General features: G+C 53.5%; 3 protein-coding genes and 1 long non-coding RNA gene across 7 annotated transcripts in view; 2 read left to right on the top strand and 2 right to left on the bottom strand.

Annotated features, from left to right (window-relative positions):
- The window catches only part of PPIL6 (peptidylprolyl isomerase like 6), a 33,874-nt gene extending 26,478 nt beyond the window's left edge, over positions 1-7,396 (bottom strand). Inside the window, exons 1-3 of the mRNA XM_045080232.1 lie at positions 7,262-7,396; positions 3,723-3,818; positions 555-743 (exon numbers count right to left, since the gene is read on the bottom strand). Of these exons, the coding sequence (XP_044936167.1) occupies positions 555-743; positions 3,723-3,818; positions 7,262-7,396 (420 nt within the window). The remainder of the gene's footprint in view (positions 1-554; positions 744-3,722; positions 3,819-7,261) is intronic.
- A 509-nt stretch (positions 7,397-7,905) lies between these two features.
- On the top strand, positions 7,906-10,793 carry SMPD2 (sphingomyelin phosphodiesterase 2). Its single transcript, XM_004753485.2, has 10 exons — positions 7,906-8,041; positions 8,249-8,345; positions 8,449-8,525; positions 8,865-8,958; positions 9,115-9,204; positions 9,440-9,522; positions 9,652-9,784; positions 9,879-9,983; positions 10,138-10,291; positions 10,391-10,793. Exons 1-10 carry the CDS (start codon positions 7,992-7,994, stop codon positions 10,774-10,776), a joined length of 1,269 nt encoding a protein of 422 aa, XP_004753542.1. The 5' UTR covers positions 7,906-7,991; the 3' UTR covers positions 10,777-10,793.
- A 138-nt stretch (positions 10,794-10,931) lies between these two features.
- On the bottom strand, positions 10,932-21,456 carry MICAL1 (microtubule associated monooxygenase, calponin and LIM domain containing 1). 4 transcript variants are annotated; one of them, XM_013056694.2, is made up of 25 exons: positions 21,355-21,456; positions 19,527-19,866; positions 19,221-19,428; positions 18,862-18,966; positions 18,406-18,510; positions 18,132-18,287; positions 17,789-17,889; positions 16,937-17,194; positions 16,549-16,664; positions 16,230-16,356; positions 16,045-16,126; positions 15,349-15,496; positions 14,821-15,023; positions 14,584-14,672; positions 14,421-14,462; positions 14,161-14,244; positions 13,881-14,037; positions 13,527-13,600; positions 12,962-13,238; positions 12,732-12,841; positions 12,358-12,471; positions 12,161-12,254; positions 11,906-12,005; positions 11,730-11,803; positions 10,932-11,203 (listed from the first exon to the last, which is right to left on the bottom strand). In XM_013056694.2, the coding sequence occupies exons 2-25, from the start codon at positions 19,782-19,784 to the stop codon at positions 11,055-11,057; spliced, it is 3,231 nt and encodes a 1,076-aa protein (XP_012912148.1). In that variant the 5' UTR covers positions 19,785-19,866; positions 21,355-21,456; the 3' UTR covers positions 10,932-11,054. The 4 variants fall into 4 exon arrangements, with proteins under 4 accessions (XP_012912148.1, XP_012912150.1, XP_044936157.1 ...); XM_013056696.2 differs by having other exon boundaries at positions 19,527-19,836; positions 21,355-21,426; XM_045080222.1 differs by lacking the exon at positions 21,355-21,456 and adding an exon at positions 20,552-21,259.
- Positions 21,455-27,088, top strand: part of LOC106005885 — an 8,750-nt gene continuing 3,116 nt past the window's right edge. Inside the window, exon 1 of the long non-coding RNA XR_006606827.1 lies at positions 21,455-22,079. This is a non-coding gene — a long non-coding RNA (uncharacterized LOC106005885). The remainder of the gene's footprint in view (positions 22,080-27,088) is intronic.

Here is a 27,088-nt window from a genome sequence, read left to right as displayed (position 1 = left end):
TGGGTTAAAGCCTCTGCCTTCAGCTCAGGTCATGATCCCAGAGTCCTAGGATCGAGCCCCACATCCGGCTCTCTGCTCAGCAGGGAGCCTGCTTCCTCTTCTCTCTCTCTGCCTGCCTCTCTGCCTACTTGTGATCTCTGTCAAATAAATAAATAAAATCTTTAAAAAAATAAAATAAAATAAAATAAAATATTTCATACTAAAGGGGAATGGATGATTCGCTTGAACTTCTCTGAAGCAGGGGGAGGCTCTTTATGTTTTAAAATGGCTAATTAATGCATATAAATCTCTAATGGGGAGTAGAAATGTTTGAACAGGGATGCTCTCTCCCCATGCAGTCTGCCTGCTGTGAGGTATGCTTGCTTTGCACACTGTTCAGCCAAATCCTGCAATATTATATATAATCCTTTGCAACTGGATTATAGACCGCTGAGAACTTAAAACCTAGTGTTCTACCATTCATATTCCTTTGTGAGGATATCAGTAATTTATGCTGAATCAATATAAATGATCAAAGATTCCACTATTTTTCTTTAAAAATTGGTGTAACTTACCTTGGTGTGTGTTAAGAATTTAGCAGCATAATCCACAGTAAGTGCCTCATAAAGTTCAGGGGGCTTAAAATCAACTATATCCCACATCTTCTGAGCCCATTTCTGAAGATCAAATGCATCACCCAGGAGCTGATCGTTAACAAAACACATCACATAGGAAGAATATTCCCAGATTTCATTCTTGAGTTCCTATAAAGGAAGAGGATTAAAAAAAAAAAAAAGTGTATTGTGGTCGTGGTTGTGGGGGAACCCCATCTTGCGATAAGCACAAGCCAGAGCTTGGGATAGACTCTAACCGAATCTTTAAAAAAAAAATAATGGATTTTTTTGCCATCTTTTAGAATTTTGCTCTCAAACAGAATTTAAGAACATTTTTAAGAGTCCGGCATCACTGAAAGCAAAGAAGGACCTAAAAGTAATACTAAAAATGGTACAGTCATTCAAAGTAGACAGGGATCTGGTAATAAAAATTTTTGTGCATAGCATACGTGTTATGTCAACTTGAAAACAAAATGTAGTCTCTGGCTTCATTTCTGAGTACATTTTACTGTGTGTATACTTGGAAAGGCTAAGGGTTCTGAGTAATGCATGGTTTACAGTGCCAAGGATAGAAAGAATGATTTTCTCCAGGAGTGGGTTCAGGGAAAGGGAACCAGGGGGGCCGGCAGGAACTTCTGGTGCACTCCAGGGTAAGGAGGGAGAGAGCTCACCTTTGTCAACACTTTTCAGTCTAAGCCCCTTAAAATGAAGTACATTGGTGTGTTTATCCAAACACTAACGGTCAACCTCCTACCTCCCTAGTGTGTGACCCTGATTAATGCCCCCTCGGAAGATGCGGTTTATTATGACCCAGTCCCAGTCCTGGCAAAAGTATGAATGATTTGGGACAGCTGTTCTCAAATGTTAGCAGGCAAGCAGAATTACAGATTCCTGAGCCCCACCCGAGTTTCTGATTCTAGAATGGGGCCTGAGAATTTGCATGTCTGACAACATCCCAGAAGATGCTGATGTTGCAGGGCTGGAGACCCGCACTTGGGGAACTGCTGACTTGGGGAACAGTTTACTTCCAGCCCATTTGCTGCACTCCCAGCTCTTCTCCCGGATTTCAGATCCCATCCTGACACCCATATCAAAACCTGGTTCGAGGAAAAAAATAAACTTCTTCATGCTGAACTATAAATCACGGATAAAGCTTGCGGGTCAACAGCCCCTAAACTGTTTAGATTTATCAGTGTTGTCACATTTTATAGAATGCATAACTTTAAAAAGGGACCTTTATTTATCCCAGCTATGGCTAACGTGGATATTTATTTAACCTGGTGGGAGAAATGCAGTAGAAGGTAAGCTTTACTTGGAGCCTCATGATGTAGATGCTTCATCTCCGTGTGTCCTCTGTGCATGAGGCCTCCTCTTATGCCTCTTGATAGTGGCCTGGACCCACTGGTTTCTGGGGCTTTCCAGCACAGAGACATAAGATGCTGCCCTTTTTAGAGGGGAGAGAAAGGCCTTCCCAGAGGCCCAGAAGCCACCACTCAGAGGAGGCATTACATTCTGCTAAAACATAAGGCCAGCCCAGACCTAACCTCAGATGTGCTAAGAAGCACCACATATGACACAGTGCACGATGCTTACATTGAGGAAGGACCAAACCTGGCCTGAAACAAGAAAAGGATAAAATGGCAGGTGTCTAAGAGATGAGGGTGGGAAAGGGAAGGAAGGAAGGATAGGGAATAAAGAAAAGGTGGAGAGAAGCAGCGGTGATTACCTAGAAGGCCTCATTTGGGCCCCATGAGAAGTGCAGAAGGAAGAGAACACAAAACATCCCAAGGTCAATAACCCAGGCTGAGATAACAGGAAACTGCAGAAGAGAATCCACACTGGTCTAAGAATCCAGTGGGATCTGTAAGAGGAGTGGGTCCAGACCACAGAGCTCAAGATCATGGCTCTCCTGTAGGTGGAGAGTATGAGACTCGTAGGCAGTTTAAGTAGTTTGGTGATAAAAATTAAGGAAAACATATTTTTGTTAAGGTAACCAACTGTCCTGACCAGCTGTCCCAGTTTGTCTAGGACTGCCCCAGCTTTAGCATTGAAATTCTGGCTCCCAGGAAAGCCCTCAGAACCAGGCAAAGCAGGACCACTGGACATCCCAGTTGTAAGGATTGGAGTTAATCGATACCTAGGTCAAAGAATAGTGTGTGGCCTATAATAAGCGCCATATGTAGGTGTTTGACTATTCTATCTGAATTCAATGAGAATGTATTATGGCTCTGAAAATGGTATGAGACTTAACAAATGTATTGTGCACTCGGTCCTGCAGCACTCATGGGACTGCACAGTGGCATGGTACTGTACAGCAGCATTATCTGTAGGATGACCACAGGGTCACAGGACATCCTCGTGCAACCAGGGCTGGTCAGGGGACATGGGATTTTCATCAGCTACTGGGGAGATGGGGGTGGGGCAGGGAAACCAGGACTGGGACTTTACAGTTTGGGCCAGGGATGGCAAGCAGGAAGTGTACCCCATTCCCACCTCACCCCAGAATGAGGTATGGCTGGGCCAGGATACCACCTTAGAACTCTTCGTGTCACATGTTCTAGGCAGCATTACCAAATGGTTAGGGTTGGCACCCAAGAGGAAATGTATCTGCTGTCCCTAGGCAGGCTCTGCTAGCCCTGGGGCCTGGGATTCTCCAAGGGTGCTTTTAGTGGGGAGAAGGCAGAGAGAAAGCTTAATTAGGACAAGGTGGTTGTATGAGAACTTGGTGCCTGTCACAGAGCTCCCAAGGCCACAAGCCCCCACTGTGTCTGTGCTGTAGACCACCAAGACCTTCCAGAGTAAAGACCACAAGTGCCCAGGTGTCACAGGAAGTGTGAGTAAGCAGTGAGCAGGGAGAGCGGGCTAACCATTGGCAGAGGTAACTAGCAGCATTGAGAGTCTGAAACTTACCTTTATCCCATGGCTTCCAAAAGAAAATCCTGTAAATGTTTTACTTTTTCTTAAAATCAGCCTGGTAAAGTGATTTGAAATGATTTAGGAAAAGTATATAATTTAGAGAAATTAAATCTAGTTGCTCTAAAATCAGTACTCCTGTTTCTCCAAAACAATGCATAGTTGAGTGATTGAAGCAAAACTTTGCTCATTCCCCATATCCCAAGCATCCTTTACCTTTTTTTTCTCCTGTAGATATTGATCCCATGCAAATTCTTGAAGAGGAACTATTATAGGATCTTCAAATTTGGATGGATAATTAGTCTTCAGAGCCTAGGTTTCAAAATAGAATAATTATTTTAGAGTGAGTTCTCTTTTAAAGTTGAAATCATTTCCATTTTTTATGGGGGGCTTCAGCTTTTATATAGCACATACCCAGGCCACACAATCTGGCTTAGATGTCCCCTTCTTGCTCCCAGAGGCCCCTGTGCTTACCTCCATTAAGTCACTCCCCAGCTCATCCTGGGGCTCTGGCTTACTTGCCTCTCATTATTCTAGAGTATGAGCTCCTTGAGGGCCAGGACTATGTATGTCCTAGATTTCATGTACTCCCACTGGTCTCAACATCTGGCACACAGTGGACCACCCACACATAGCAAATGAATGAGCAAATGAACAAATTTCGTGATTTGCCAGGTTCTTTTAGGACCAGTTTTTCCCTAAATTAAACTCTTACTAAACTGTAGTGGATCTACAGATACTTTTATTTTTTTAATGAAAAGAAGATGTTACTTTTTTTTAACTAGTGTTTTTTTAGTTTCAGGTGTACAGTATAGTGACTCAACAGTTCCATACATCAATAGATGCTCACTAGGAAAAGTGCCCTTCTTAATCCTGTTTAACCCATCCCTCTCCCTCTACAGATACTTTTCACGAAAGCAAATGTTATTAATTTATTGATATGTGGAGAATGACCAAAAGGATATTGGTGTGGTTACACCCTTTGTGAAAAAGTGAAGTTAATACTAAATATGTTAGGTTTAGATCCTGAGCATATTTTGGTTTAACATATATTATTTTGTCTATATGGATCAGAGAAGATTCTTACTGGTTAACAATCCCTGTCAAAAAAAAAAATGTTAATTCCTGGTATGTTGCATTTTGCTTCCTGGTCATGCAAGAGAAGGCAGGTGAGGCATGAACAGGCCTCACCTTTCTGAGTGGGGCTGAGGAAAAGATCTGTCCAACAGGGAAAAGTGACAGCTGGCTGCTGCACTGGGCGCCTTCTCCACTAAGGACAGAGCATAGCAGTCCGACTGTGGCCTAAAAGAGGACACTAGCCTGGCATGCTTCATCAAGGTGGATTTCTAAGGGGGAGAAACCAGGGCATGAGTGTATCCTGCCCTTCGGACCAGAGGGCAATAGCAGTTAGGTCATTTCCTTCTTAGACTCTTGCCCAACTAATAGGTGATGATGTGCCCTTTGTCACAGTTCTAGGATCCATGCTCAGTGTGGGGCAATTGTGTTTCTAACTGGGGGACCATACAGAATAACTAATAAGCCCAACAGTTTTCAAATTAAGCATACTTCGTCATACTTTCTTCATAATTTAGTGTCTAGAACAGACTACATCCAAATTAGAATCTATGTAATACTCTCCACAAATCTAAATTTCTGACAGTAAATTCGGTATTGAGGATTGCTCACCAAATGATCATGTTGTGAAATTATTCAAAGCCATATCCTTTATTAAGGTCAAACTGACTCAATTTACAGTGATAGGTTTTCATATCCAAATAGAGCTACAGTAGGTCAAATCTTAAGCAAGGGAAAATTAACGTTACTAATATAACAAAGACATTGTAGGCAAGCTGTGGCCAGTAGGCCAAATCTGTCTGTTTTTCTAAGATTTGAAAGCTAAGAAGAATTTTCAGATTTTAAGGAGTTGAAAAAAGATGAAAAGTTGACATCTTTCATGTCATGTGAAAGAAATTATATGCAAGTCAAACTTCAGTATTCATAATTAAGTTTTATTGGAAAACCACCATTCATTTACATATTGTCTGGCCACTTTTGTTCAAAATCTAGATGTGACTGAGATCCCTACAGCTGGTGGCCCTGAAAGCCTAATAATTTAACATCTAGGCTTTATGGAATAAAATTGCCAACACCTTCTCTACAGTGTGGAGCAGGCACAAAAAACTTGTGCCCTCAGAAAAGGAGCTAAAGAAAAACAAGGGGGAACAATTTTCCTTAAATTCATTAAATACAGCTTGAGCCATGAACTTTATAGAGCCCATCAGCCCAGCTAACAGCCCACAATTTCTGCTTATTTTGATGATCCATGTATCATTTTCACAGACTTACTGCTTATTCTCTTCCTCTTGATGTAAACCTCACCTGTTCCACAAATTACTCTGAAACTGAGCAAAGGAAACCTCACTTTAAATGGCGTCGGGAGGCCAGAAGGGGGAGCTCTCATGCCTTACTACCACCCCTCCTCGATTGCAGACCCGAGTAGGTCTGGAGACAAACCTTGCATGCCCAACAGGAGTAAGTCTATTTTACTCCTCCAGCAGAAGGAAGAGAAAAATGTCTCCTAGTTCCGCACCAAGCGCGGCCAATAAGATAATCAGCCAGTGAGAAACTGTCACCACCCAGAACTCTCTCACTTTCTGTCAATGGAGTTTTCTTCAGAGCAGCCCTTCTCAGCTTCCTCCTCTTCTCCATAAGGTTCCTGTCCTTTGATCTCGCAGATTGCCTTGGTTTGCCATAGCCTCTATGTCCCAAATTGCAACTCTTGTGCTATTATCAAATGTACCCATTTTGCTAGTAAAATAACTGGCTGTTTTAAGGTCGACCATTACTATTTCTGTGTTTGATATAATTACAAACTTGTCTTTAACTTTGTGGACTTAGAGCCAGCAAGAAGGCAGGAGTTGCTTAAGATTTCTTCTGTTTGAGAACATTTTGTATGAGGTATCCAGCTAGATACTCTGGGATACACAAACATGCACAGGGCATGGTCCCAGAGTCTGGTGGGGTTTTGAAGGAGAGAATTTGGGGATAATCTTAACAGTAGCATTCCCGGAGCAAACCCCAAAGATGTGCCGAGTTCTACATTTCTCTTGCATTTGGGTAGTATGTGTGCTGCACCACTGCGGACCTGGCCAAGTTCTTCCAGTCGCTTAAAGTGTTTTTCCTTTTATATCGTTCCGTGTGTTTACAAAGAAATATCTGGATTCTCCAAAGCACTCGTGCGTCATTTCTTGAGAAATCCCTTAAGCACCTAATTCGAATGCAGTAAATGCTAGAGAAAATTTAAAGGACGGGGTCCCAAATCACTTCCCAAATGAAGTTTCCAAAAATCGCTTGGGGAGGGAGTTCGTGACAAAACAAAAAACAAACAAAAATCAGTGGTTGGTTATACCGTATCACTTCTTCCTAAACATTTTTTCATGAATTTAAAAAAATGTATAACGCAAGTAAAAATTGATGTGGAAATAAAATATGTGGATAACCGGGGGGGGGGGGATTACCCTCCCTCACCCAGCAAGATTCTGAACCTTCCTTCACTCCGATCCTCCTTTAAAGGTAGCCCTTCTCGAAGTGGAACGTCCACCGGACCCGTCCCTGCCCCCTGGGACTCAACGGACTGAGCCAGGCCGGCGGGGACACTTCCCCACTACCTCCCGGAACACCGACCCCCGTCGCCAGGCGGCGCGAGACCGGCAGACCGGAAGGGCCGCCCACACGTGCGGTTTTCTCGCGGTTACCTCAGCCGCGCTCTTCGCCACCTGAAAGCTGGAGCTTTTGAAGAGCCCCACCACCTTCACCCGCAGCGGCTGCTCGGGCGGCGACCGCGAGCGGCACGGGGCCGACTTGGGCCGGCACTGCTTCGGGCTGGCCATGGCGGCGCTGGGGGACGGCTCGGAGCACAAACACTGCGCGTCGCCGGGCAACCGCGCGGCTCCGCCTCCGTCCCCAGCTGGGAGGAAGGACGCGAGGGGGCCGGCGGCGACGGCCCTGTCGTCTCTCAACTTTGCTCCTGTTGTTGGTGAGCCGGGCGAGGGGCGGGAGAGGGCGCGCGGGCGGCCGGGGCCGGGGCCCGAGCTTCTGCGAAAAGGAACGGGGAGCTCCCCGGGGGCCCCGCGTGCGTCGGCCCGGCCGGCCGAACCCCGCTCTGGTCTTCCCCCTACAGGGACGTCGCGCGCGGCCCTCGCCCGCCGGCAGCGCCTGATTTCGCGGTAGATCGCCTTTCCGGGTTGGCGTGCGGCCCGTTGCGCGGGGGCCGCGGGGAGCGGGCCGGCTGCCCGCGGAGTCGGACCCCGGCCCAGGGCCTGAGCGGCGCGCGCTGGGAGGCCGGGGCCTTCCGGGGCGCGCGGGGGCGGGGCCGACCACCTGTGCGCACCGCCCCGGGAGGCGGTGCCGCCCGCCAGCCCCGGTTCCCGCCGCCGCGGTCGCCGGGGAGGCCGTGCCGTCCCGCGCCCGCGGAGCGCGCTCGCCATGAAGCCCAACTTCACTCTGCGACTAAGGATCTTTAACCTCAACTGCTGGTGAGAGGGCCGGCGGGGTGGGTCCGGGCCGCAGCTGCGTTCGCCCCCTCAGCCGGAGGACGGCGGCCTCGCTCCCATCCGGGCCCCGGCTCTACCCTGTCCTCTCCAGTGTCCGGGGGCGGGGGGCGCCCGCACTTCCCGGCCCGCTGCGGCCCCAGCTCCCGGGCGCCCGCAGCCATCGCCTTCCCGGGCCCTTGTCGTCCTCAGGGGCATTCCCTACCTGAGCAAGCGCCGGGCCGAGCGCATGAAGCGCCTGGGAGACTTTCTCAACATGGAGAGCTTCGACCTAGCCCTCCTGGAAGAGGTGGGCAGTGTGGAGCTGGTGTGCACCCCTGGCTGGGACGGGCTAGGGGGCGGCTGGGGACGCTTGAGGGGACTTCTCCCGGGGGCTTCACCTCTTCCCTCAGGTGTGGAGTGAGCAGGACTTCCAGCACCTGAGACAGAAGCTGTTGCCCACCTACCCGGCTGCCCACTACTTCAGGAGGTGAGACGCCCACCCAGTCTGGAAGCCTGTTCTCGGATCCGGAAGCTCTCGGCCCCACCCGCCCTTCCCTATCCTACCTGCACCCTCCCTCTGTCCTCTGGGTGTGGGTGCAGGAGTCGGTGGAACCGGGAAGTCACGCGCTCCAGCCCGTCCCAGCCTTATCAGGACACACCGTATCATCCCACATAGGCTGTTGCCTGGAGCTTGGCTCTGATGCTGATCTCAGCAGCAAACGCAGAAGAAAAGTAGCTGATAGAAGCTGGGAGAAGAGGGAAGGGAACAGGCCTGGGTCTTTCTCTTTCCGCTTCTCTGGGCTATTAATCAGGACTTGGTTTGCAGTGGTATCATTGGCAGTGGCCTCTGCGTCTTCTCCAAACATCCTATCCAGGAATTCACCCAGCATGTCTACACCCTCAACGGGTACCCCTACATGGTAAGCCTTATCTCAGATCTCTTCCACCTTCATCCCCCACCCCACCCCACCCCACCCCAGTAACACACGGTAAAGGAGACCGACTTCCCTGGGTCACAGGGGATGGGCCGAAGGAAGATAGCCGTGCCCTGAGTTCCTGCTCCCTCTTGCCTGTAGGTCCATCATGGAGACTGGTTCTGCGGGAAGGCTGTGGGGCTCCTGGTGCTCCATCTAAGTGGACTGGTGCTCAATGTCTACGTGACCCATGTGAGTGAAGCTGGCAGGGTTGGGACAGGCGTCCTGGTCCCGGGAGGGAGAGATGGGACTCCTCTAGTTGGGCTGCCTGAGGCTGAGGCTGGTGGGCGGGATCTTCGGAGGTTAGGGGGCAAGGTTTGCCCATTTTTTAACCAAGTATCATGCCAAGAGACAGACACAAGCGTGATTTAGACCCTCGGTAGGGACTGTCAGCCTCATGTGCTATAAGCTCACCTGTCTCACTCAGCTCCATGCCGAGTACAATCGACAGAAGGACATCTACCTAACACACCGTGTGGCCCAAGCTTGGGAACTGGCCCAGTTCATCCAGTGTGTGAGCCTGGGCTGGACAGGGGAAGTGGGGTGGGACCAGGGGTTGAGGGGTGGCCAGGGCCCCACTTATGGGAGGGCAGAGCTGGTCAGGGAAGAACGCCTGCCTCACCGACCTGGTTCCCCCAGCCACACATCCAAGAAGGCTGATGTGGTTCTGCTGTGTGGGGACCTCAACTTGCACCCGAAGGACCTGGGCTGCCGCCTGCTGAAGGAGTGGACGGGGCTGCATGATGCCTACCTGGAGACCCGGGACTTCAAGGTGAGGACCTGGCACCTGATTATTTCCATGCCTACTCCCCCAGCGTGTCTCATCTTTCTCCTCCACATCTAGTGTGAACCACTTGTTCCTCTAGGGCTCTGAGGAAGGCTGTACCATGGTACCTGAGAACTGCTACGTCAACCAGCGGGAGCTAGAGCCATTTCCGTTTGGCATCCGCATTGACTATGTACTGTATAAGGTCAGTCTTCGTGTGTCTTCACCCACCGCGTCTCTGTCATTCACCAGCTTTTGCTTGCTCATCTTCTGTCCAGCTAGTCTAGATCTTAGATCACTGATGCCTGCAGAATGGGGAGAGGCCCTCAAAGATGTTTCTGGCCCTGACTTTTTCATAGGCGGTTTCTGGCTTCTACATCTCCTGTAAGACTCTTAGAACCACTACAGGCCATGATCCTCACAGTGGCAGCCCCCTCTCTGATCACGAGGCCCTGATGGCTACTCTGTGTGTGAGACACAGCCCCCCCCAGCACCCCCCCAGCCCTACTCATGGTAAGTCACCCCACCCTTTCCCTGGGTCCCTTCCCACCACAAGGCAGCCCCTCCACGCTGACCTTCTCTCTCCTGCCCCACTGCCCTGCCTTATTCTAGGACCAGAAGGATCACAGTTGATCAGTGTATTAAAGGAGGCCTGGAGGGAGCTGGACCTGGGCGTGGCTCAAGCCCGCTGGTGGGCCACCTTCGCCAGCTATGTGATTGGTCTAGGGCTGCTTCTCCTGGCCTTCCTGTGTGCCTTGGCAGCTGGAGGAGGCGTCAGGGAAGTTGCCATACTTCTCTGGACTCCCAGTGTAGGACTGCTGCTAGGGGCGGGGGCAGTCTACCTCTTCCACATGCAGGAGGCCAAGGGCTTATCTGGGGCTCGGGCTGAGCTCCAGCATGTGTTGGGAAGGGCAAGGGAGGCCCAGGATTCAGGCCCAGAGTCTCGGCCAGCCCTGCTCCTAGGGCAGCAGGAGGGGGATGGAACTGAGGAACAATAAAGCTTGACACTTTCGTGGCTCCGGCTTTTCCTTGTAGAGGCAGCAACTGGGGCCACTGGTCATTGCGACTGTCATAATATAGATGGTCAGGCCTCCTACATGTCTACTCTCCCTGCACACCGTACCTCCCACCTGTAGGCAGCCTAAGTCCTGTCTGGCAGAAACATTTTTATTGTAAACAGTGAGTCCCCATCCCAGGCAGCCCAGATGAGCAGGGTGCCACAATCCTGGGTTGAGGTGGTCTTCCGTGTAGGGAAGAGGGCAGGCAGCCCGCCCTTTTAGCGCTGGGCCCCCAGCCTTGAGGCCAGCTCACTGAGCCTACGTTCCTCCTGGAAGCGGACAATTTCATCTCGCCTCTCCACCACATCCAGCAGCTTCTTCAGGAGCTGTTCCTCAGCCTGACGATCAGCAGGGGTCTTTAGAGCTTCTGAAGAAGAGCACAAAGCTTAGAGAACAGGGAATTGGGCGGGGAGGCAGGAAAGGCACAGCTTAATCCCCACCTATGTGACTTTCACAACTTGGGCTTTGTTTCCTCATCTATAAAATTGGGTCTGTCCACATGAGTGGTTTGCTCGCACTGGTAGCAGCAGCACCGTTTTTAGTCCAGGTCGAGTGATTGATTGATACGGTATATATTGTATACATACGATATATGTTATTTGTACACCGAACATGGGGCTTGAACTCACGACCTTGAGATCAAGAGTCACATGCTCGTCCAGCTGAGTCAGCCAGGTGCCCCTGCGGCAGCACCGTTTTTACAATAAGTAATCTTAAGCTAAAAGTCCAGCTGTGCAGCCCCAGCTGAAGGCAGAGGAGGGGCTTGGCGCCCCCTTCCCTGGCTTCCTCCTGAAATGCTTCAGAGGCACTCAGACTAGAGGATCATGTGCCTTGGTCAGTATCTGAGGTCGTGAGGCTGTGTGAATGCCAGCCTCTCCCCCGGTCCCACCTACCTTCCAGGTTCATGTAGCCTCGGAGCTCCTGGTCCACCTCACACTGCTGCTCCTCTAGGCTCAGCAGTTTCACCCTGTGGAGGGCAGGAATCGAAGAGGCATAGCTGTCCAGGGTGCCCAAGGACCCGGCTGGGGCCTGGCTCCCGTGCCAGCTGTCCCCACCTCCTGCGCCTTACGTGAGCATGAGCTCGGCCTCCTCCGCCAGCAGGCTGTTCTTCTTCTGAACGAGCTGTAGCAGCTGTTCCAGCCATTGTGCCTTTTGCTGTTCTGGGGATGCTGTCGGGAACGAAGAATGGGGGCGGGGGGGGGGTCAGAAGGTCTCAGAAGCATGAGGAGTAGAGCCCGCGGGGACACAGTCTGGTGGCTGGAGGGAGTGCTGGGGGCGGAGGGATGTCCTAGCTTGTGCCCCCCGCCCCCCCATCTTTACTCACTGCTCTGGCTTCTCAAAGCCTGCTCCACCTTCGTGCCCTCGGCCTCCAGCTCTCCCACAGCAGTCTCAATCTCATGTAGTCGCCGCTGGACAGCCTGAGCGGGATAAGACAGGAGGCCCAGGAGTCTTTGGATGGCTCAAGTGCAGAGCTTCAGAGAAACTCTGACCCCCGTCGGAATGGCAAACCCCTGACCTCACCTGGGCCTTGCAGAACCGCTTCATCTCCTCCTCCCTGGCATGGCGCAGCAGAGTCCGACGCCATGTTGGGTACTTGCTCATGGTGCCTGAGTTCTTGGCGAAGGTCAGCAGAGCCTATGGCAGGGTCGGGCCAGTCAGAGGTAGGACCTGCCCGCCTCCCGGCCCCCTCGTTGGGTAGGGGCTGGGAAAGCTGGAAGAAGACAGAACTTCCTGGGCTGGAGATAGGGTAAGTTCCAGTAGAACAGACAAAGGCTTAGAGATTCTGAGAGACTGGCTCAGAGGGAGCATTCTATAGTTTTTCCTGGAGTGGGCGGTGGGGCATGTTTAGAGGACGTGCTGGCTTTGGTGGGATAGGTGGCCAGGTTCCTCCTCACCTCTTGCGTGTCTGAGTCCAAAGCCATGGTTTCCTCTGCCTCTTCCTCCTCCTCCTCCTCTTCACTGGAGGGAGGACTCTGTTCCTGCTCCTCCTTCATGGCCACAACAACTGAACAGGGGAGTAGACATGGCCTGGGCCCCATGGCCTCCCTTCCCATTCCCTAGCATTCCCCTTTCAGAAATCCCAGGACCAGCGACCCTGGGTGAGTGCATCTGGGCAAAGCAGTACCTTGAGGGCTCTGGACTGGTATTCCCCAACCTACAAAGCTGCCCTCCAGGGCCTGGCGGGCCAAGGCAGAGCAGCTGCGGGGAGGCTTGGGGGGAGGTTCCAGTTCTGGGTCAGGGGTAAGCTTAAGGGAGGACAGCCGCTGGCGTTCTGGGCTGGAGAGGCGGATCAGGCGACGGGTAGGCTGGCTGGGGTTTGGGACAGGACTGGTCCCCTCCTGGGGGATGACAGAAGTTGAGGGCCCCGATGGCATGCTATTTTCATCCGGTGTGGGGAGGTCCTAGAAAAGCCACCATGTAGTTTGGTCAGTGACCTGCCCATTGTGCGGCCAAGGCCACTCCTTTAGACAAATGTGGACCCTGGTATTCATTCACTGATGCCCTTCAGCAAACGGTGTTAGGCAGTGTTTGAGACACTTGAGATACATCAGTAATAAAAATCTCTGCCTTCATGCAGCTTTCCTTCTAAAGGAGGAGAACATTCAGTTACCCCCAGTGAAGTCTGCTAGGCTTGGAGAGACCCCTTTACTCTTTCCCACACCCCCAACACACGGTTTCATAGTTTTTACCTGACTCTTGGGGCCTGGGTCAGGGCCATCCTTGTGGCCTGGCTGGGGCAGGTGCTGGAAGCAGTAGAAATATCCTGGAAAGGGTAGAGGAGGGAAGCAGATATAAGATGTCAGCAGCCTGATACCCAGATACTCTGTTGATCAGCGAGGGCAGGGCTGACGGGACTTGATTTGCAGGTGAATTTCTGCTGTTCTGGTTCCTTAGAACCCCACATTGGGGGATATGGAGGGAACAGAGAAGACTTTGAACTCAGGGGAGAAAAATGCCATTTTGGGCCTGTTGCCACCACCCAGGACCCCAGTTTCTCTCCAGTTTCAAGTTCCATGCCCCCAGACAGGGCCAGGCCTGCTTACCATCTCCTGGGTGCTGCCCGTAGTCACCCGGCCGCAGTGTGGCCTCACAGGTGCGGCAGCGGAAGCAGTTCCGATGAAAGAAGCGGCCGTCAGCACAGAGGCGCTCCAGGATATAGAGCTGTTCCCCACAGAGGGCACATAGGTCCCCGGCACCGGCCTGCATCGACCCCCAGACCACAGGGTCACCTGGGGTCAAGGCCAGCTGCAGAGTTCTTCCTTATCCTTGAAACACCCCTTTTTGCCTTTCCCAGGCCTCTGCAGGCAGGGCCCCCTTTCTCACCTCCTGGGGTTGGGATGGGGGTGTCGGGGGTACACCAGACTCTGGGGCAGGTGGCTCCTCAGTACTTGGGCTCTTAGCTTCTACCTAAGGATGTAAGTGTTCAGGGAGGGAGGTGGAGGGGCAGGAGAGTGGCTGTTTGCAGAGACTAGAAAGATGTGAAAGAGAAGTGAGCCAGAAAGGGAACCTGGGTAGGAGGGTTAGAGAATGCAGGAGAGAACACCCAGGAGAGAGCAGGGGACTGCAGCCCTACATGCATTTACCTCCAGGCGCGGCTTCTTGCCACCAGTATCCTCCCCATTTTCCTGCAACAAGATCTATACTCAGCATGGCGCTCTGAGCTGCAGCCCTGCCACCACCATGAATGTCCTCCCCATCATCCCAGGCACCCCCACTGCTCAGCTCCGACCATGCCCAGACGCGCACCTGGGCCCGGGTCCGTTGCAGGGTCCTCTGCAGTTTGCCCAGGAACAGCACAGCACTGGAGCTCCCCGGAAAGCCTTGGCTGGCAGGGCCTGCAGAGAACGGGGGTGTCCAGGTGGACGGGGTGTCAGTGCTGTGCCTCCAGACAGCTACGGTCCAGCCCAGGACCCCGCTCCCAGCTGTCCCTCAGAGGGCACCTCACCCTCCCATCCCCCCGCCTCCCCCCTCCCCTGCTCCTACCATCTAGGCCACCTAGGTTGTGGGGCACGTTCTTGAAGGTGCTGTGGAAGTGGCTGAGGTATGCGATGAGGCCCAGTGGGTCACTCCCTGCCACCACTGCCTTTGCAGACACCACAGGCGTGATGCCCAGCTCGTGCTCCGCCATCTTTAGCGCCCAAGCAGTCGCTTCCAGGGCCCCCAGCCCTTGCAGCTCTGAGGGTTCCCTGTGCGACGTTGGGGAGAACAGTCCATGGGAGACCAGCACCGGGCCCAGCAAAGGGGGAGAGGATGAGGAGTGAGCAGCAGGCAGGGGCTGGTGGGGCACAAAAGGAGGCTAGGGCACAAGGGGTTTGTTCTCTGCTCTAGACTCCCACAAAACTCGGGGGCGTGCAGTGACTTGGACAGGTCGACCGCCAGCAAGTGGTGCACTGGCCCTCAACGGGGGGCGGGGGGCTACTCCTACACAGTGCTCTGCCCCCCAGTCCACGCTGCTGCAGAGGCACGAGAGGTATGGTCTGCCAGGGAGCGCCGAGCCTGAATTGGACTCACAGCAGGCCAGGCCGCAGCCGGTGCACCAGGGCGCACAGAGCCCGCCCGTCAGCCCAGGAGGAGGACAGGTCAGTGACGTGGACACCTGGGTACCCAGCCGTCTGCTCCTGGCACCAGCGTAGCAATTCCTCCTGGGTGCCTGCCGACCCTGAGAGAGGACGCTGTGCTGTGCCCCAGGGCCCTGGCTCAAAGGGAGCCTGGTCTCTGGGCACAGAGGTCAGTCTGGGAGGGGCAGGCAGGGCCCATCCTTTCTGGGGGCGCCAACTAAGCCACTACTGAGCGACACTGCCTTCATCCCAGCTGTCTCTTTCTGGAATAAAGTGGAGGAGCCAATCAAGTGGAATCCCCGCTAACCACAGAGAGAGCAGGAGGCTGTGAACTGAGGGACACAGGAGGCCCGGAGCCTCAAAGGGAGGGCAGGTCTGCAAGGCTGGGAGGGCTCAGCGGGCTGCCGGCTGCCGCCAGAGGGGCCATAGGGCTTGGTATCATACTGACTTATGGGCGCGCAGACGGGCCCCTGCTCTGTGCGCTGCTGCCCCCGTGCCCTTGGGGAGGCCTCGGACTTCCCACTGTCCTCCCTTGGCCTGAGGCTGCCACCGGGCTGATGGCTGGGGCTGGCACCACACTGGGTGGCAAATATTTTAGAAAACCCGCCCGCCCCACTGCCCCACCCTTAGCCAAAGAAGGCTTGCTCACCTGCGGCCAGCTTTCCTGTATCTGTCTTGTCACTGTTCCTCCTCACGGGCTCCTTGGCCACCACGTCATACAGGTCTCGTACCTAAGGCAGCCCCCTTCAGGTCTCCAGACAGGCTGACCACCCGCCTCAGCCCATGGGTAGGGGCCTGCCATGGAGGAGTCTGGTGGGTGCCAGGGGGTCTGACCTGATTGGGAGTCACAGCCCGGAGGTTCAGGGTGGGGTAGCGGGTGGCTGGGTCCAGTGCATACTGGGCCACATTGCGGTGCATGTTTTCCGGGGAGGTCTGTGAGAGGAGCTGGTACAGGCTCTCCCTGAGGGAGGAAGTGCGAGGGAGGGCAGGGGCACGGGTGGGAGGGCACCCATCAGCACCCACCCCTTGAGAACCGCCAGGCCTTTCTTTCTTCTCTCACCCTGCCCCGTCTGCTCCCGCAGCATCCCACCCTCTTCCTGATCCTTGTCCTACTTCTAGCCCTGCCCTCCCCACCCCCCAACTCGGGCCTCACCGCTCTGCCAACACTTCCAGGGGCCCAGCACCCTCTGCCCACCGCTTCACCATCCAGGCGGCATCAAAGGCTGCCAAGAAGCCCCGAGCCACCCCTGTGCCCAGGGGCCAGAAGGGCTGTAGGATCAAAAAGATAAACAGTTCAGTGAGAGTCCAACAGGAGCGCCCAAGCCCTACTGCCTCCCAAAATCACAGCTGATGGGGTCTGACACCACACCAAGCAGCCCTCAGCTCCCCACAACCAGCAAACCTTTTCACCCCCTCCTTTACCAGGAGGCAACCTTCCTCCCCGCAACCATGGAACCCCTGCACCTCTTTACAAAGAGTTCCCGTTTCTGGAAGCCCCAGGAAGCTCATCCTCTCCCCCCAAGAGAGCCTAGCCCCCTTACCTCCACCAGGCAGTCCCCCACCAGCCCCAGCAGCAGGCGGGCACCATGCTTCTCCTGCACCCGAGCAGCACTCTCTGCCCGCATCATGCTTGTGAAGTCAAAGGCAGAAATGTCAGGCCGCCCGTGGGCATCCCGGGCAAACTCCAGCTTCCCAAGCTTCCCATGGGTGGCGAAGTCAGCCGCAGCCCGGACAAAGCTCTGCAGAGCCTCGGGCACCACGTTGGCACTGCCCAACAGCCGGTCGATCTCCGGCCAGTCCTACAGGCCGACAGAGCAGAACCCACAGGGTCAGCCTTGCTGGACTAGAATTTGAACACCTGCCTCCCATCCTCCAGCCCCTTCATCAGCATGGCCCCTGGCCCCACCCTGCCCCCAAGGCCTAGGACCATGCTGTTAACGGTGCACTTTCTCTGGACAAGTCCTGAACTACTCAGCCTCAGTTTCCCCATCATTTAGAGATGACATACCTAACTTCTCAAGGTATTCATGAGAATTTAGGTGAGAATATGCACATAATGTTCTCAACACTGTACCTAGCACATAGCAGGTCTTCACCTAGTTCATTCAGCAAATATTTACTGGAAGTTGACTACACTCAGGTACCATTCCTGGTCCTGGGAATCGTCAGCAAGCAAAAAGGACGAAGCCCTTGCAGAGCTTACATATGTAGCTCTGTGGCTGGTACCATTTAGCCTAGAATATGATTCAGGTTGCCAGGTAGACCCCAGGGGAGAAGAGCTTGTTGAGGTGGAGAAAATGTCAGAGCAAAGACAGAAGAGGATAGACTCCTTTCGCATCAGGGTGAGACACTGTGTCCAGAGCTGGCCTCTACCCCCCGAGGCCCGGGCCCACCTGACGCAGCACCCCCAGACGCAGCAGGCACTGCTTCTTGGCTGTCATCACAAAGTAGTGGGTGTCATCCTTGTAGTACACGATGTTCTCCAGATCAATGCCTGGGGAGGGCAACACCAGGGGAGGTGGGTCTCCTCCGCATTCCCTGTCACACCTCCAAACACCCAGCCATGCCTGACCTCTGTGATCGGGGATCACAGCTTAGACTGCGGTGGGTGCCCCCCACACAGGGGCCCAGGAGCTCTGGTGGCAGGATGGGCCCTCTGTCTCAGGCCCAGGGCAGGAGGGGGAGGAACCAGCCTACAGCCAGAGTGAGGGGAGATCCTGGAGAGGTGGTCCTGACCTGTGGCTTTGAGCAGACTCTGGAAGAAGCTCTGGTTGTAGATCCTGGCCACCCCGCTGATCTCAGGCACCTGCGTCTCTTCCACTGTGCGTCCATTCACGAAGTTGACTGTGATGCCAATGGCTAGTTTGCCACGCATTTCTCGCACCGTGAAGCCTAGAAGTGGGGGCAAGTGAGGGTAGTAGGTATCAGCAAGAGAATGAGGGGCATGCTATAGCCTAAAAAGGCACAGGAGGAGGCGAAGATGGCTTCTTTGAAAGAAGGGATCACTCACCTTCAGGGACGAATTTTCCTCCAGCAGCGGAGATGAGAACATCAAATTCATAGCTGGCCAGTTGGGCTGGGGGGTTGGGCTGGAGCTGGGCACGCCAGCCAATCCCTGGGGCAGAAAGTGTGAGAGGCACAAAGGTGTGGAAGTCTGAAGGGACCTCTCCATTCCCAGGACAAGCCAGGGAAACAAATAAACGCGTAAAGCCCTTTGCGGTTGACAGTTTAGCAAGCAATGACACACGGTCTAACTTACGCCTTCACAGCAGCTGTGGAAAGTAGGTAAGGAAGGACATATTTTACAGATGCTCACAATGAGGCTCAGTGTGGTTTGCACAAGCCACACGACTGCAAAGGGCTCGGTTGACTCCGAATCCCACAGAGTCCCCTTTTCTTCCCTTTTTTCTTCCACGAGCCAAATATCCTTAGCAGATGGGGTTCTCGGAAGCAGAAAAGTACATACCCTTTTTGGGAGGGGGCTGGAGGCCGGTGAAAGTGACGCCCCAGTGAATTTCCACCCCGAGCAGTAATACCACTTTCAACAAAAGCAACTGAAGCTGCCGGATGCCTGGAAGGGAGAGGACATTACAAAAAGGGACCCCAGGGCTGCATAGGGCCCCCAAGCACCTGTGTGCTCCCAGTCAGAAGTGGGAATCACTCAGTTCCACTGCCCATTTTACAGATAAGGAACCTGAGTCCTGCAGGTCCCCTGGCTAGAGTGGATCTCGTCCACTCTGCCCCTTGGAGGTCCCAGCAGCCCCCGACAGGCCTGTCTGGTGGCCCAGGCTCACCCGTCCTCATAGGCTACCATGTGGTACTCACTGATGTGGTCCAGGGTGCCTGTGCAGAAGCGCCCGTAGAACTTCTTGGCGCCGAGGGCCCTAAGATCGTGAATGGTGAAGGGCCAGAGGTGCAGCACATTGTGGCGGGAGAACTTGGTGCGCTTCTCCACCAGCACCACACGGGCCCCCAGCAGGGCCAGCTCCACAGCAGCCCGCAGCCCACAAGGTCCGGCACCCACCACCAGACACTGCGAACACACACGCGGCAGTATGGGCATGGCGTCCCGTCTCCCTGTCTGACTCCCACCCAGCCGCCCAAGCCCTGTCCCAGGCAGCATGTGTCCACCTTGGTGTTGGGGCAGGCCCGGCCCTGCTGGTAGACAGGCTGGCCTGCTCGCTTGTCCAGCTTGGCCCACAGCGACTTGGCACTCCAGTAGTTGAGCTGGGCCTTGATCTTGTGGTACTGGGGCAGCCCCCCACCGGGCTCTACTCCCAGGGCCTCACATAGGCCCCGGAAGCTGCTCAGCACATCCTGGCACAGCTGGGCCTGCAGGAAGCTCTCAAAGTGGGCGTGCGCTGGGTTGGTGGAGGCCGGTTCAGCCATGGAGGCGGCGAGGCTCCCAGGCAGGGAGCAGCTGAGGAGAGGCAGGCAGCTGCTGGAGAGGAGCGAAGAGATGGGGAAGAGGCTGGAGAAGGGAAGAAAGGAAAAGGATGGGGAGGAGAAGAGAGCAGGCTGGTGTCCCCAGGGGGCTCTGGGTCCACCCCCGAATGGCCCTGCTCCTCTCTCCCAGCCCACTCCCGATCTGCTCCAGAAAGAGCTGCTAGTCCTTCCACTCCCAAGTGAAATCTGCCAAATTTGGAAGCGAACAATCGGCAGTCTTGGGCACAGCGGGCAGGAGGGAAGACAGGGAGTCTCCAGCTCAGCTTCCCTGTCCAGGGAGCTGGGAGCTCCCCTCCATCTCCGGGGCACTAGAAGCAGGAATTCTTACCCTGCCTTGATGGGGCCCCGGAAGCTGGGCATGGGAGAGGATCTCAGAAGTGCATAGGACAGGCGGCCCAGGAGGAGAGCTGTCCTTGAGGGGCAGACCCGGACAGACCCAATACCTGCCATCCCAGCTGCTGGGCACACATCCTGTCCCCTCTCCCCCCACGCCCCTCGAGGACCTCGGCACCACGCTGGGCGTGGGGTGCGACTCATGCCGGGAGCAAAGCTGTCCTCCAGAGCACCCGTGATTGCCTCCTGAGGTAGAGGAGGAGCCAGTCTCCAACTCCCTAGGTTCCACTTCCCACCACCCAAACCACCTCAACAGACTGTCGGAGGATGTTGCGACTGACTGGCGTGACCGAGGGCTGGGTCTATTTCTGACTCACTGTGGTTAAAACACTTCCCCTGTGACTGGCGGCAGCTCCGGTGGGCCTGGGAGCGGTCGGGGGGGACGACAGCCGGGGTTAGCTGCTCCCAGCTTCCTCCCACTCGCAGCGACGCTCCGCCCCAGCCCCCGGGCGACCGGCCGCGCTCTCCCAGGAATGTCCCGAGACAAGGCCTCCCTTTGTCCCCCCTCTCCCTCGCTCGAGCCCCCACGCAACTTGAAGGGTGTCGGTGGGGGGGCCTCTCACGGTGGGACTGGGAAAAATAAGAGGGTATCCACGGGGTAAGTCGGTGGCATCGCTGGGGCAGGTCCTTGGAGCTGACCCCCACGCGCACTCGGCCACCCCACCGGTCCCGGCTGGAGCCAGGCGGGCCTGGCCGGGGAAGGAGGAGACGAAAGTTACCCGCTGCGGGTCACTTGGATGCGGGCAGCCGGAACATCAGGAAGGACAAAGGTCTCTCTAGTGGGTTCGGGGGAATGGAAGGAGGAAAGCCTCCGCGAAGGGGTAAAGAGGGGCGACTCAGGCTGGAAAGGCCAGGACAAAGGATGTGCGAGTGGGGCGCAATGTGGAAGGATGGAGAGGAAGCTGGACCACGGGCACCGGAGTTGGGGTGGGGGGTTGGACGTCCACGCTCGGGACAGGAAAGTCTGGAGAGGAGCTGAGCAACCGAGGGGAGACGGGCCCGACCGGCCAGGCGGAGGTCCCGAGCCCCGCGGAGCGCGTTTCCCCGGAAGCGAGCCCCCGCCCCCAGCCCCGGGCCCCGCGGGCAGGGGCGCGCAGCCCGCGCCGCTAAGAGGACTTACCCGGCCTCGGGCGAGCGGGGAGGGGCCGCTTCCTTCCCCGCGGGCGTCTCAGGCTGGGCGGGTGGGGGAGGGCGGGGGCGGACGGAGGGGCGGCGGCGGAGACGCGGAGGGAAAGCGGCGGACGCGGGGCGGTGCGCCCGCTGCGCCCGGGCGGGGAGTTAAGGCCCGGCGCTGGGCCCGCGAGGGTTTATTCGCGCCTCATTAGCATCTCATTACGCCGCGATCCCGGGCTCGGGGCAGCCCCAGGGCCGCCCACGTCTGCTGGGTGGTGCCCGAGGGCGTGGCGCTGCCGACGCCTGGTTCCGCTTGGGGGTCGGCAACCCGGGCGTGGCTGGCGGAGACCCAGGAGCCCGGGTTCCCGGACGCGCGGCGCCGGAGGGCACAGCGCGGCCCGCGGCTGCATCCCGGCACCCGAGTCTGCGGACCTAGCCCATCCCGGGCGGGCGAGGCCACCCACTCCTGCGCGGTACCAACTCTGCGAGCCGCTTCCGAGCGCTGGGCGGAGGGGGCGCTCGGGCTGGGCAAGAAGTTCCCAGAAGCTGGCGGGTCCGTAGGTGCTCTCCTCACCTCTCTTACCAGGCGATCCACGGCCCGGCCCGGCCCGGGCTCCCACGATGGATCCAGACTCGGGCTCCCCTGAGACAAGTCTGCCCCTAGACCCGGGCTGAGGGCATTGGGCACGGATTAAAGTTCCGGGAACTTGGCAGTTGGCAGCTTCCACAGCGGTAGGAGAAGTGAGAGGGCGAGGGGGTCTTGGTGTGGTGGGGGTGAGGGTGGGGTTCGACCGCTACTAAAGGGCAAATAGGAGGGGTGTGTGGGAGAGAGTCCGGATCTCCGGTATTAAAGCGGGCTTTGGAGAAAGGACCCACAAAACTGTCAATACTGAAAAGGGCTTGAGAAATCTTTGGGATCAACTTCCTCAAATTCTTGATAAGGAAACAGGGCTGAATGTGAAGGTCGTCGAGGTCATTCAACTAGTTAATAAGACATCAGTTCTCATGTATGGAGTAGCTACTATGAGTATAACTATAATTTCAGTGATCACAACAGACCCATTTTACTGGAAGAGAAACTGAGGGACACAGAGGTTCTGTAATTTGCAGCATGAAAGGCAGCAAGTGGCAGAGCTAGCTAGCGTGGGGCCCAGGTCCGTGTGCACTCCACCACACCCCTGTGGAGCCAGTAGGCCAAATGAAAGGCTGGCATTAGAAGAAGCGGTTTCTTTTTTTTTGCGGAAGTGACACGGTTACATGAGAGACATTAGAGGAATAAATGCGAGGGTCCCTCTCCTTGAGCTCCAGGGACCAGAAAGAGCTGGGTGCCCTTTGGTTCTCCCTTCCTCTTCATTCTCACTTTGTTTTCCCCTGGAAACCCGCAGGGACCCGTTCAACCTGAAGACTCACTGCTCCCAGCTCTAGCTGAGAAGCAGGCAGGGGAAGGCAGGCAAGGGGAAATGCCTGCTCTCTGCTTGGAGAGACAGGGAATTCAGCCAGGTCACACTCAGGAAACTAGGGCAGCCTCCCAGTCGGGGCCATTCCTAGCTCTTGAGTGTGACTCGTCATTTGGCTTGAAATAAATGTGCCCCAAATCAGCCACACCCATACTTAAATACACAGTGTCACAAGTATTCTGTAATCCACTAGAAATGGGTTGCGGGCTTCTAGAACCCCCTCCTGCCTTTCCCTTTCATTAGCAGATGTAAACAATGGGCTGCCCCAACTTCGTGTGTTTGCAAAGGCCCTTGAGGATCTGGCCCTTGACTCGGTGACTTTGTTTGCCCTTGCAGCCAGACAGGATTGTGTGGCCCTCTGAAGGATAAATGGTAAAATTTGTCTTTAAAAAAGATCACAGGACAATAACGACTTCAGTGCCAAAAATCTGCTGACTTGGAGTTTCACTCTCTGCCTATTAAAGATACACAGTAGGAGCACTGAGCAATGGGGAGGCTCCCGGTCTAGACTGGGTTAGGTGTGGGCAGACTTCCAGCTCGGCTTCGCGAGCTTAGTGTGACCTTGACAAAGTCACCAACCAGCAGGCTCCAGCCTTACCATTTCTAAATGGAGGCAGTTGAAGAACTCAACCTCCTCAGCCCATTTTGATTCTAAAATCCCGTGATTCGATACTGGTGACCCTAAGAAATGTACAGACTCGAAGGCCTAAACTCCAAGCCATTAAGACAGGATCCATTTCCTTTGACCCACATTGGGTTCTCTGTCTCAGCAAAGTCATCTGTTGTCCTGCGGATGACGTGTCTCAGCCACCCTGTAATATGGCCACCTGTGGGTCCGTGAGGTCAAACAGCACACCCACAGTCCCGGGCCCGGAGCTATGGCTGCAGTGTGACCGGGCAGACTCACTTCCTGATGTAAATGTAATTATGAGCTGAGTCCAAAGTGTAGAGTCCTGTGAGCAGACAGGACAGGGCACCTTAACTGCAGTTAGATGGTCAGGGAAGGTCTCCCCGAGGAAGTGACACACTGAATGCTGACAGATGAGCAGACATTAGTCCCAGGAAGTAGAGGCTGAAACCTTCCAAGCCTGAGAAACCACCTGCCTCCAGCTCTCAGGCAGGATATTGCTGAGTGTGTTTGGGGAACAGCAAGGAAGCCAGTGTGGTTGGAAGTGAGAATGGGGAAGAGGCCCAAGAGGAAGATGCATTTTGGATTTTCTTCTGAGCACAGTGGGAATTGGCAGGAGGATTTTAAGCAGAGGTAACAATATTTGCCTTAGTAAGACAATATCCATTCATTTATTAAGACCCTCTGCTTGCCACTGAAGGCACCATGGTGAGCCCAAATAGATGGCTCTTCCAGTGGAGAAAGGGGTGTGAGGGAGGGGTAGAAAAGGCGGCTCAGGCCTTGGCAGGAGCCCAGGCAAGATTATGGGTTAAATTTGTCCAGAAGCCATTCAATCATACTAGAATTATCTGAGAGGGAGGTGTTTATTTTTTTAATTTTTTAAAAAAGATTTTATTTATTTATTTGAGAGAGAGAGTGAGAGAAAGCATGAGAGGGGAGAAGGTCAGAGGGAGAAGCAGACTTCCCGTGGTGCCGGGAGCCCGATGCAGGCACTGGGAGTCTGGAATCGTGACCTGAGATGAAGGCAGTCGCTTAACCAACTAAGGCACCTAGAAGCCCATGAGAGGGAGACTTTTTAAGTTGAGAGTTTTGTTTTGAACTCTAGTTTAGCCTGAGGAGGCTTCAGTTTAACCTCATTCAACAAGGATAAAAAAACGAAAACGAAAAGCCAAACTATTTATTTGGAAAATCTTCAAACCCATATTTTACATGATATTACTGGATATTAGGATACTAATCTGTGGATACTAAAACTTAAATAATAAGCCCATACTCTGTGACCAAGGAAGTTAGTTCCCTGACTTGACCACTGCAAATTTTTCCCTCCTTTTGCACGTCATACTGGATATAATAGTACTTTTCAGATTCAGGTTAAAAAGAAAAGAATAGAAAAGAAAAAGACTACAAAGTCTTGTTAGTTACCTAAATGTGTTCAAGTTCTTACATTTTGTGTTGAAAATGTGATTTAATGAACTTTAATTCAAAAGGTCTTCTAGGGCACACGGGTGGCTCAGTTGGTTAAGCGTCTGCATTCCCCACCAAGATCTCGATCCCAGACCGTGGGATCCAGGGCCGCACTGGGCTCCCTGCTCAGGGGGGAGCCTGCCTCCGTCTTCCTCTGCCCCTCCCCTCTCTGCTCACGCGCTGGCTTGCTCACCAGGCACGCTCCCTCTCCCGTGTTCTCGCTCTCTCAAATAAATTAAAAAAAAAATCTTAAAAAAAAAAAAAGCTCTCCTAACGTGGTACATTTTAAGTGACAATGATTTTAGATATACAGTGTGTGTGTATATGTTATATATATACAACATATATTATATATATATTACAGCCCACAAAAGTGTTTGTTGCTTAATTATGTGCAAAGAATTTGAAAGCTAGATAAACTATCACAGTGACATTCCTGCATCTTTTAGAGGTCATTCCTCAACGTCTGCTGTTTACAAAGAGCAAGGGGGATTTTTTTTTTTTTTGGGTCACTCCTCCAAGCCTGCTGTTTAAGAAAGACCAAGAGTTTTCTTTCAATTCTTAAGAATTTAGGCTTATTTCAGTCTGGAAAGTGAGGATAACAATTCACCTCAATGCTTAACAAATAAGAGTATTTTGGTAGCTAAGTTGGTTAAGTGACCGACTCTTGGTTTTAGCTCAGGTCATGATCTCAGGGTTGTGGGATCAAGCTGGGCATCAGGCTCCAAGCTGGGCATGGAGCCTGCTTAAGATTCTTTCTCTCCCTCTGCCTTCCCCCACTCCCCTGCTCTGATGCTCTCTCGCCCTCTCTAAAACAAAAAACAAAAACCAAACAAACAAAAAAATGTCTGCCCTAAATGTAAAATATCCTGTCAGGAGTTTGAAAAAGAGGCTCACAAAAGCTCATGTTAAGGCATTTTCAAGTTAGCAGTAACTTTCATCCAATAGGTAAATTTCTGTGAAGCTTTTTTTTAAAGATTCTATTTATTTATTTGACACAGAGAGAGCTCACAAGTAGGCAGAGAGGCAGGCATAGAGAGGGGGAACAGGCTCCCTGCAGAACAGAAAGCCTGATGTGGGGCTTGATCCCAGGACGCTGAGATCGTGACCTGAGCTGAAGGCAGAGGCTTTAACCCACCGAGCCACCCAGGCACCCCACATTTCTGTGAAGCTTTAAACCAACAGTAGTAAAATACTAATATGAATATTAATATGGAAACCGTTCCATAAGACAAAGACTATATGTACCTTTTATAATTGTTTTATGTAAAAAGTTTGTGTGCTAAAATGTCAAACACAAATCAATTCTTAAGTAGGCTCTATGCCAAACTTGGGGCTTGAACCCACGAACCCCGAGATCAGGAGCTGTATATACGCTCAACTGACTGAACCAGCCAGGTGCCTCAGATTCTCAATTTTAGTCAAAAATTTCCTATTACATCAAGCAGACCGTATTTAAATAGAAATCCAGCTTAAAGTATCAAAAGACTGGTGATGGAAAGCCCATCTGGTAGAAGCAGTGTAGTGGGCTCTGCTGGCCCTGTGTATCAGTCTGGCTTTGCCAGTTACTAAGTGACTTTGGGCAAGAGACTTCATCTGTTTGGGCTTCAATGTTCTCATCTACAAAATAGGCACATTACATGCCCCTGGACAATGTCGTGAAGATTAAGTAAAATAAGACTGTGCTGAAGCACAGGGTATAGGTGCCCCCGGGATGCTGCTTCTCTCCTCGTTCCAGATGTGTGTTATTATGGGCTGACCTGTGTCCCCCACCAAATTCATGGTGATGTCCTAACCCCCAGCACCTCAGAATGTGACTGTGTTTGGAGACAAGGCCTTTAAAGAGGCAACTAAGTGAAAATGTGGTTGTTAGGATTAGGGTGGACCCGAATCCAGTGATGACTGGTGTCCTTCTAAGATTAGGACAAAACACGCAGGGGGCAGACCACATGAAGGAAGACACAGGGAGGAAAGGAGCTCAGGAGGTCTCCGAAGAAACCAACCCTGCCAACAACTTGATCTTGGACTTTTAGCCTCCAGAACTGAGAAAATAATGTTTCTGTTGCCTTAAACCACCCAGTCTGTAGTTTCTGTCATGGCAGCCCTCGAAAGCCAACAGACCAGTCATGACTGGGGGGGTTCCTGGAGTTCCCTAACTGCAGGCTGCCATGTAAGTCCTACTTTGTGTGCCA

The sequence above is a fragment of the Mustela putorius genome, unplaced genomic scaffold (genome assembly GCF_011764305.1).
Source record: "Mustela putorius furo isolate JIRA1106 unplaced genomic scaffold, ASM1176430v1.1 tig00000450_pilon_pilon_pilon, whole genome shotgun sequence".
Taxonomy (NCBI): domain Eukaryota; kingdom Metazoa; phylum Chordata; class Mammalia; order Carnivora; family Mustelidae; genus Mustela; species Mustela putorius.
This window is presented reverse-complemented; position numbering and strand designations above follow the sequence as displayed.